The 11,085-nt window shown below is 34.6% G+C and overlaps 1 protein-coding gene across 1 annotated transcript in view; it reads left to right on the top strand.

Moving 5' to 3' along the window:
- Positions 1 to 453: 453 nt before the first annotated feature.
- The window catches only part of ASXL3 (ASXL transcriptional regulator 3), a 1,601,111-nt gene continuing 1,590,479 nt past the window's right edge, over positions 454 to 11,085 (top strand). Inside the window, exon 1 of the mRNA XM_044066640.1 lies at positions 454 to 604. Within this exon, the coding sequence (XP_043922575.1) occupies positions 551 to 604 (54 nt within the window). The 5' untranslated portion in view covers positions 454 to 550. The remainder of the gene's footprint in view (positions 605 to 11,085) is intronic.

Below are 11,085 nucleotides of genomic sequence, written 5' to 3'. Positions count from 1 at the left end.
TTTTTATGCGGAACAAACCAAAAATATGAGGAAAAAAATCTGGAGAGTTGACAGGTATGTATGTTCATAAAGTACGTAATAAGTTCACTCATCACTGTCTCTTCATTTCCTACGAAACACAATACTTGAGAAGTTACATGGCAGGTGAACTTCACCTCATTACCATCAATCGACGTGTTTAACACAAACATTAGCTAATTAACCATCCTCTCCGATGGTTGCTTACTTCAATGTATAGCACAAAAGTTCAAAAATGAATACCCCATATAAAGTTGAAGAACATTGCATAGCAATAACTAAGACAGCCAGGCAGGAATTTTTTTAAGAGCGGGTGAGCTGAAATCTCGCGAGTTATGTTAGGGCATCCTCGACGTTCACAGTCGCCATTCCTTATGACGTCAGAATGTATTGTTGTGAGTCTCAGCTGTCAGCTGCTGTTGCTGCAGTGTGAGTTGAAATGTATTGTGTGTCATTATGTCAGTGTGTCATTGTCTAGGTTTCATTCGCTGAAACCTGCAAATTAGACCCTGTTTATCAATGAAATCCAAATATGAAAGACAAAAGGAAGAAAAAGGACCGCACTTGGGCCGAAGCTGCCCGTTTGGTAGGTTTATTGGGGGTCTATTTTTTTTTTATTCAGTTTCGTCTGTGGTAAGTCAGGTCAGGTCAGCTTCACAACGGGGAAGATGAAGCAGCAGCATCTGCTACTCTCCTGGTTGTGTTAATTGCACTTTGATTCCGGACATTTTATTGTTTCTGCATATGTTAATCGCGGGCTGATTCAAAGTATATAACGTTTTGTACGATGCAATTTTTGCGGTTTGTGTAGTATTATGGTAGTGGTATTTGTGTGTTGGGGGTGGGGTGGGCGCATTTACTACAAGTCAATTTTACTAACTCCTCATTACGTTTTCCATAAGAGTACGGGATTGAGTAATACATTGTTGCTGTTTGATTATTTTTAGAATGTCAACGGTATTCTAGGAAAATTCGTTGGAAAGCTTTTACTAGTGTTTATGTTTCTGATTTCTTAACATCGTTAGGTTTATTAAGAAATTGGGGCAAAGTGACAGTATTTAAAAAAACTGAAAGCAGCAGAGCACAACTTCCTAAATTAAGTATTAAACTGATTTTTCTAAAATTGAATGAATATGAGGCAAAACAAAATGTAGTGTCTGTTATTTTGCAGCTGAAATACATTTAGATTTGGTAGATTAACAGCATTTTAATGTTCTTTCAACAGTAGTCTGTGTGAGCTGATTTTATGAGCTACTCGTTACAGTAAATGGCTGCACTCATTGTGCAGCAGTGTGTTTTGTAGACCTTTACGTTAGTGTTGCAATATTTAGAACACATTCCTGATTGATTTTCTTCAGTAGTTGGTTTTGAACAGCATTGCTGACCTAACAGATACACATATGACAGTGGACAAGGAATGAAACTCGAGTAGTAAAAATCTGTAGGACTGATGACTGTGTTCCAGGAGCATCATCAGGGAATCGCAGCCTTATTTTTTGTATCCGTTGTGTTAGACAGAGTAAACACTGCTATGTTTTAAACAGTAGAAAAAGTTGGGTGACATATTAGTAAAGATAATTGCAGCTATGAACAGAATGATAACAGTACGAGAGTGCTGTGTGTGTAAATGGTAAACTTTTCTTTTGCCTTGTACTGTTTATCTGTCTTAATGATCTTCTGTTGCAGTCAAGTATTAACAGGATGCAAGTTTTTTAAGATGAAGAGCATGGGTCTGTAGCTTGTCAGAATGAATGAAATAAATATTGGGTAGTGATGCTGTCCAGGAAGGTGGGTTAATGCAGATCTGTGCTGTTTCTTTTTCTCATCAGAATTGTCCTGTTTCATTATTTAATTTCATTCAGTACTTTTAAGTGTGCAAGCAGAAAACTGTCTATTTGTGTATGTTCCTTGCATTACTTTCCCTTTGTGATGGTCTTGGATTGTTGTGTTTAGACCTTTACTATCCAGTAAAGATCCTCTTAAACTGATAGCAAAGGACATTCTGTTTGTCTTTACAGTTTTCTTACTTGCAGTTGCACAGAAAATGTACATAGTGTGAAGAGTCATAGATAGCTAGACAGGCATGCTGTTGCAGTCTCCAATGGATAAGGTTTTCTGCCTCACACCTCTAAGCTCTAGGGTGCAGTCATGCCCCCAGCTTACTGTCTCTTTAGAATTTGTATGTTGCTTCATCTGTGTGTTTTCTTCTCTGGGCATTCCATTTTCCAGTTTGTTGATTAGTGGAAATGAACAGAGTTTAGAGAGTACTACTTTGTCACCTTGAATGTAGACTTGTTTACAAAAATGCCTTGTGAATATGGTATTGAAGTTCTTAAACCGAGTTTATGTGAACATACTCAGATTTCCACAAAAGAAATTAATATTTTTTTGTGAATTTGTATTTTTGTATTCAACAGTAATATCATGTTGTGAGCATAAAAATGTTTTAAATGAACAAAAAAATGGATATTGAATGAAAAGTTCCTTTATTGTTTTGTGGATGATATCTTAATGATTTGGAGGAGGGGATGTAGAAAGAAATCGAGGAATGCTTCATATTTATTCCTTCATAGGTTCATAGGTTCATACTAGGCTATCTGCCCTAGGGCATTTATAAGCCTAGCCAGAATGTGTTTGGCTTTCGCCACCCATTTTAAATTTATTTTGCTATGCCCTTTTTCGAGGTTAGTATACTGTGCCTCTGTCTAACAGTGACACAGAAGTGATACCCGGGGAAAACCTACGATCTCCGATCCACTCATCAAGATTCCTCTTGAAGAGAGTCAATGAGGGACTCTGCCTAACCTGGACTGGGATTTTATTCCAGAGTGAAGGGAGCCTCTGGGTTATGAATCTGTCCCTCCAGTATGTCCTATTTATTTCAGTATGCTACTGTTTGTCTTAAGAACAAGTCAAGGATTATTTATGATAGTATTGATCAGTGCATACCACAACTATTCTATTTAGTCTTAATCTGTAGTTTGATTTAACATTGTTTCTTAAACAAAAACATTTAAACACACAAGTTAACTCTTTGTAGTATAATTTGATATCAGGAATTGACTAGAATTTCATTTTGTTGTATTTTTGCTTTATTATAAATTTAACAATTGGACCAGTGACTACAACCTGCTTTATTAAATAAATGTACATCTTGGGTACTTAGTTTCTCGGAGTCCCTTTCAAGCTCTTTTTCCATTACAGAATCTCATACTGCCTGTTTGTTAATTAGTGAGTTTTGTTTCAGATCTCTAATGGTTCTTTGTTTCATATTTTTAATCTCTGCAATTATATATTTTTTACCTCTCATATTGAATGTTTGTCTTTGTTTTTCCATTTTCTAATTATAGCTTTCTTAGCCATTATCAACACTAGATGTAGCAGTGCTTCCACCTCATTGGTTCATATTATTTTATATCAACGTGACAAAATTATCTCTATACTGAGGTTAAATATTTATCCTAGTACAAGACTTGGCATAATGTTCGACAGTGGCACAACAGGTAGCACATTTGCCTTTGGTCTGTGAGTTCTATTCCCACAGTAGGTAAATCAACTGCTGAGGCTGCAGCGCTGTTTAAGGGGAGTGCTGCATTCCTTAGTGTGTTGTCCTTCAAGTGAGCCATTAAACTGAAGCCTGAGTTAGTAGTAGCTCAGATAGATGTAAAAAAATCCCACGACACCCATGGAAAAGAGGAGGGGTTCTTTATTTAAATGACATGTTTACAGTAATTTATACTATGTTTGCAATATGTACGATATTTACAGTATTATATATAGTACATGTTTCTATATGAATACATTTTGATCACATCAACTTAGTATTATTTCCTGTATTGGGAACCCCACTGCATTTTCCACAGCCAAAATCATATTTTTTAACATTATAGGTAAATCCCATTTTTTATTGAACATTATTTCTTTCACTCTTTTATTCCATATTGTCTATATTAAACAAAACATTATTTCATCAATTTTTTCTTTGTTTCTTTCTTTATAGTATCCATATTCATTAATATCCACAGTCGCATTTTCCACTTCTTTAATACCTTCTAAATATTTTGCGTTCTTTTTCCATAATTTTACAATTCTTTTGCATTCCAAAAGTACATGTTCACCCATCTCAACTTCCTTACAATAATTACATATTCTCTCACCTCTTTTTTTGTATGGCATGTTCATGTTAACTGCTACTTTCCTTATTGTCATCCTCCACAAAAAAGTCCTGGCATTCTAATATATTTTTGCATTGTTCTTTTCTTGCTTTAATATCTGCTCCTGCAAGACTTTCAAAGGGTATATGTTTCAATATTTGCACATAATATTATTATACCAGTCTTTCATATAATTCTTAGTCTCACTCATTCTTAATTTCTACAGCAGTATTTTTTTCTTAATAAGTGTTCATTTCGTCATTCACACAGACTCATTCTCTTTTAAATCCTTGAAGTGAACTCCACTCTTTTTCATACTTATATTTTAACATTTGTGTTAGTAGTCATTTGTCATTATCTTTCAGCCATTTTAAAATTTTATACAAGTTCATTGACGCTGCACACACTACAGGATTGATTTATCCTAACCCCCTTCTTCTTTTGAAACATACAGTATACCACTTTTTACTGGGTTCAACCTGGATCCTCATATAAAAGAAAAGAGTAGAATACATTTCCTTCTTGTATATCAACTGTAAACTAAAAACACTTGCTCAGTATGCCATTTTGTGCCAGTAATATCAAATTAATTACATATATTTTTCTTATCTAATAACCTAAAAGATTTCCAGAATAGACTAGTATTTTTCATTTTCTCTAACTTTTCTTTCCATTGTAAATCTTTAATTTTCTGTTTCCCGAAACAAACTCCTATAAAACTTTTTATTTCTTCCGTATTGAATTCAGTCTCCCTTATTATACTGTCATATCCTAATCCTTTATTCAAATATAAACTGTTGCTTTTAAATATTCATTTAAAGAGTTCAAAGCTTTCTTCATTCCTTCTACATTTTTTTGTAATAATTATAATATAATCCACATACAATAACCTAGCAGGTTATCCCATATCCTTCATATCTTGATTTACCTGTCTCAGTATCACATTCATTACTAATGCAAATGTTATACTATTTAGTGGACATCCTTGCCTTGTATTTATTTTAACCACAATTTCCTCACTCAACCAGCCATTCACAAAAGCTATAACTTTATTTTGTTCATATGCTATAATACATACATTTCTTATTATAGTATCTCCCATAATATTTTATGTTGTATAGAATCAATTACTTTACTTAAGTCACCTGTAATGACTTTCATTTGTTGTTTCCTGTTTATATTGTCATCTATTAACTTTGTCATTAGTAGTTCCTGAATTCATTTACTTTTAACAATACATACAATTTCATCTATAATATTACTTTGACTTCCATTCTTTTCTGTAAATTTTTCATTAAGATTGTATATCTCCAATTCTGTATTTCATTTTTTTCTCCCTTTATCATCACTTCAAAATTCTTTGTATTTAAATCCTTCATTTAACCATTCATTTAACACTGCAAAAAACATTTATTTTGTGATATTGTCACATTCTTATAGATTTCGTATTCTACTCCATCTGGTCCTGCTTCTGATTTTAAGTTTACTAATTTCAATATTATGTCTAATTCATCCACAGCAGTTGTCTTTTCTAAATCCTTATTATTCTGTTCTGAAAATGTTTTCACATTTCATACCATTTTTCCGGTGTTTCCTTCAGATGCATGTTAATATATTCTACTATTATTCCTCTTGTTTTATTTTGTTTATTATATTTTATACCTTTGTTACCTTTCATCTACCTCATTATACTGTTGTTCTATTTTACTAGTTTACTCAAATAAGTGCAATTAATTCTTTCTTCCTTGTAAAAAATGCCTTTGTTTATACAATAAATATTTTTCTTTTTTACTGAATTAATTTATATAATTCTTGTTCTTTAAGAAAATATTCTTCTTCATTTTCTTCTAAGCTAATAAATTCTTCATCACTTAATTGCTCATAATTTCTTTTTTCTTCTATACTCAAGTGTTTATCCCATTCCATATAACAATTTTTGGTGTTGGTATTTCTTTTTGAGAGAGACCCACCATTCCGACCAGTCTGAATAAAATTCTGTCATGCCCAAATGATTTTTGCAATAGTTTCAATATGTTTGTTTTCCCTTGTCATTCATTTTGCCTTCATTATTCTTATTCCCTTTTCAATATTTATATATTCTTCTTTTACTTTTACCAAATAACCCAATGGTCTGACAAACCTGCATCTGTAACTTCCTCCTCCACTGCTTGTAAACCAGCTGAGATTAGAAATAGTTTATCTCTGTTTTGTGTCTCCTCTTTTATATGTTCACTCACTTGTTTTCCATATATGCAATTGACAGTACCTAATTAGGTCTGTTATATTTTAGGTCATTATTCTTATTCTTGTTCTTTCTCAAACTACAATTGACATTTCCTACTGTTATTTCCATATTTATTACCACATAGTGCAAAATCTTATTAAACATATGTTCCCTATCTTTCTTTGTTATATATACATATGTTTCATTTACTCTGTATATATGTTCTTTCTACATTACGACAATAATAGTCATTCTACCCATTGCCACTAATTTAACACCCAGTACTTTAATTGTATTCTTAACTGCCCGCGATAGTGGTGCTGCGGTAGCGTTGTCTCCTCACAGCAAGACGTTGTCCCGTTCGATTCTCAGAGCGTCTTCTGTGTGGAGGCATGCGTGAATGGGCGTGCCTTCGTTGAAGGTTGTGTGTCAGGGCTGGTAACTTGGCATGTAAAAATCCACTACCAAACATTAGCGGACCGGAGTTCCGCTGTGGCGACCCCAAACCGGGATAAACTGAAAGACACAACAACAACTTTAACTGTATTCTTGTATAAAATAGCTATCCATGAACAAGTATCTTTCCCCAAATTCCAAATAACATTATTCCCCATAATAACTTAGTTTGTAGTTTTTCTTTTTCTGTTAAAAATCTTGAGTCTTCTAATATTTATTTTTATTTATTTTACATTTGTTTACCAGGAAAGTCCGACTGAGCAAAACCCATTTTCAGCAGAGACCCGGGAAGAAAAGATCCTCATACAATCAACAACAGTGTAAGAAGGGCATAGAAAAGGTTGCATATACAGATGATAAATCAATTCATAGGATGCACTATGTCAAAACAGGTATAAATACAATATGTACAAATAAATATATGTATTACACATAATTAGGCACTCATCACTATTGATTTAGTCAGTACAAAGCTTAACAGGCAAAATGCATTCATTCATACATGCTTTGTTATATACAGTCAGTTTAGCTAAAGATTTTAGGAAATTCGATTGACAGAAAGGTTGAAGTATAAGTAGGATGAGAATGTTTAGTGTTTTGAATTAAGACATCTGAAGTCTGAAATACAGCAGTAGAGCTTAGTTTTGCCTCTGAGATTATTGTAGAATAAGAATGAGATAACAATTTTGAATTACAAGTGAATACATGTTTTGAGTTAGAGAAAGTGAGGGGAATATAGAAGTAGTTAGTAGGATGGTAAAATATGGTGATATAAATGTAAATTAATAAGACGGGTAGAAGTTAGTTTTCACAGTATTGTTTGTATAGGGAATTGAGGTATGTTGCAGAAGGACTACGCTAAACTGGATTGTTAGATGAGCATAGCCATGCACTAGATAAATGGGCTTTAAGTAACTTTTTAAAAAGAGTAGTTTTAGAAGTGGGTCTAACAGTTTGGGGGAGTGAGTTCCAGATTTTGGTCACGTGATTTGAGAAGAGAGAGTCTCCTGCAGTATTCTTAGCTTTGCTTACTTTTAGTAGTGACTTATTAGCGGAGAATAATACTTTGGTATATGGTTCAGTTACATTTTGGAGAACAGGTGTTTTTTCTCAGTGGAAAATAAGTTTTTGTGCTGTTGTCAGATGGTTATACGCTAGTAGGTGAGGAAGTTCCATCCAGGATAGTTCCATCCAGGATAATTGTTTCAGGGCTAAACAGTGATGTGTTCGATACAGAGAGTCTGTAGAAAATGTTGCTATTTTGTTATAACAAGCTTCTAGTTTTCCTGGATCAGTGTTTTTCAGGTAAGAAGGTATGGGGGAAGTATACATAAGTGTTGAGAGAAGGTGTGTTCTTGCTATAGCTATTCTAGTATTCTGAGTTAGAAATTGTTTCTATAAAGTGTTTTTTTATGTACTTTCTTTGTAGTTTGGGATACGTGTATGTCAAATTTCATGTTGCCAGTCATGACACCCAAGAATTTTTAGACATTATTGGTGTAATAGTTGTATTATTTATGGCTTTAATGAAGAAAGAGGGAGAGGGTCACTGGCTCTGGTAGTATAAAAAAAGTAATGCGTTTTGTTTTACTAGGGTTTAATATGAGTTGGGATTTGGTAAGCCAGGATTTAGTTGCAGAGAAGGAATTCTGGGTTATTTCTTGGAGTTGTATAGAAGGAGTGGCACATATAAGTGTGGAATCATCAGCGTATTGGACTAGGGAGGCAAAAAAAGTGACTGTATTAAGATTATCTGGTAAAGAGAATAAGGAGAAGAGGATGAAGAATAGAACCCTGAGGTATACCTAGTGTGACTGGGAGTAGGGAGAGAGGTCTTTTTCCCATTTTGCAACTTGTCGTTGTCTTGTTAGATAGTTCTTGAACTATGTAAGTACAGAGAGGCTGAGATTTAGGTCAGAGAGTGTCGCCGGTAATTTGTGGTGGGAGACTTTGTCGAAAGCTTTAGACAGATCCAGAAAGGTGGTTGAAACTATTTTACCTTAATTTCTAAATTGATTTACAATGTTTGTGAAGCTCAGGAGGGAGTTGCAGTACTATGGTTAGGTCTAAAACCATGTTGAAAGGTGGCAAATAAGCTGTTAGTAGAGAGGTAGTCCAGAAGTTGTGAATGAATACACTTTTCCAGACTTTTGGACAGTGAGGATAAGATGGCATTGGGCCTATAATTTGAAAGCTCGGTAGAGTTACCTCCTTTATGAAGAGGAATTATGTTTGAAATTTTCCATAGAGATGGTCTTTGCTGCTCGGTGATAGAACAGTGGTTAAGAATTGAGATGTGGTAAGAAATAGCATCTGCAGATAACGTACCAACCAAATATCTAAAGCTGTCAGCTGCTATTGTTGTGGGTTTAAGTTTTTTAAGTAGCTTTTTTATGGTGTTTGTTGGAAAGGGCTGGAAGGAAAAGGTATTTTCATTGTTTGCTGTTAAGAGATGTGTTGGGGAGGAGGAAATATTTTTGGTGGGTGATTAGTATGCTTTCTGTGAATTATTTATTAAATTGTTGTTTGAAGAAGGGGGTGTGGAGTTGAAGCTTCAGTGGGTTGTAGGATTGTTTTTATTGCTGACCAGATTTTTGGGGGTTATTTTTATGTATTATTCAGATGTTTATATAATGATTTATTTTATCTTGTTTAATTTGTTTTTGGCTTTGTTCCCAACTTCTTGATATGCTAGTTGGATAGATTGAGATTTGTTTCCGTACCACATTTCCCAGGCCTTGTTTCGCAGTTTAAGTAGTGCTCTTGTTTCCTTAGTTAACCAAGGGGTGTAGTCTGACTTTGACCGAATTGTCCTAGGTGGTGCTAATTTGTGTTGTATGCTGAGGAAGGTGGAATTGAAATTTTCCATTGCTGCATCTAGAGGTGAGAGTTTTAGAGGAGACCAAGTGCAGTAGCTGAGGACTGATAAGAAAAACTTCAACACCCAAACCTTTTTATTTCTGATATGATGGTAAATGGTGTGCTTAAGATTGTAGGTATGTTGCCTAAGTAAGTAGATTGGTATGTGATCACTAAGACTTGTCTGGTAGACAACCAGAATATTGTGAGTGGGATACTTTACTAGATAGAATCCCCTCTAGTATAGACTGTTAGAAATTTTATCTTTTCTGGTGGGGGGTTGAATCATTGGGTTCCTATTAGATGACCGAAGACACATTCTATCGAGTCCATCTTGGTCGAACTTAAAACAATGAAAAGGCAAAATAGCAAAGTGGCTTTTAGCAAATTCTTTCCCAGGGAAAGAATTCTCTTGGCTGCTTCCGTTACGTTGCCATTTTCGGCACTGTAGTGCGATCTCGGAGTTGGTATATTTAAGTAGGGGGCTGTGGGAGGCACAGCCCCCCACTTTGTATTCTTTCAATTTTTTTTCTTTTTTTTTGGAACAGCGATTTTTTTTTTTTTTTTTTTTCCCCTTGGAAAAAAATCGCTGTTCTGAGCTTTCGAGATTGTAAGCTTTCACTTACATGGGGTCGATTTATTCATCGTTCGCTTTTTTAAGCATTCAATGATATAATATAGACCCGAATGATTTGGGTAAAGCCTTGAAGGTTGATGTGATTAGTGGGATTCTGTGAATTGCAAGTGAACTAATCTGTATTAAAATCCCCAATGATGATTGTTTCTTGTGGAAATGTTTCTGAGGTCCAGTGGAGGATATGCTCTGTTGTGGTCAGGTTATTTCCATGTGGAATATACATTCCTACTATGACTAAGTATTTTTTAGAATTAATTTTTTGTTTTATGTAGAGTATTTCAACGTTATTAAAGTTTGGGGTAGTTTGTTTTAATGGTTGCAGTATGAGGTTATTTTTAAACGGTATGGCTATTCCTCCACCTCTTTTGCCCTTTCTGTCTGCTCTAAGAATATTATAACCTGGAGGAATAATTTTGTTGTTATCAGTATGTGGCTTCAGCCAATTTTCTGTTAGTAATATTATATCTGCTGAGTAGAGTAAGAAGGTAGTGTGTAGTTCTTGGATTTTATTAAGTACACTTCTGATATTTATATTTAGAATTAATAGAGCTGATCCTTTTCTAGGCACACTGAGGCAGTGAGGTGAATGTGTTAGTAGGTCGTAGTGTAGAGAGTATGGAGCTGGGGTTGGGGTGGACATTGAGGAGAATGTGTTAATAGGTTGTAGTGTAGAGAGTATGGAGCCGGGGTTGGGGTGGACATCACCACTAATTGCAAGATGTGATGCTATACTTAGA

This window comes from Protopterus annectens, chromosome 3.part1, assembly GCF_019279795.1.
Source record: "Protopterus annectens isolate FY-2018-M chromosome 3.part1, PAN1.0, whole genome shotgun sequence".
In the NCBI taxonomy this organism is placed as follows: domain Eukaryota; kingdom Metazoa; phylum Chordata; order Ceratodontiformes; family Protopteridae; genus Protopterus; species Protopterus annectens.
Note: the sequence above shows the minus strand (reverse complement) of the source record. Positions and strands in the feature narration are given on the sequence as shown.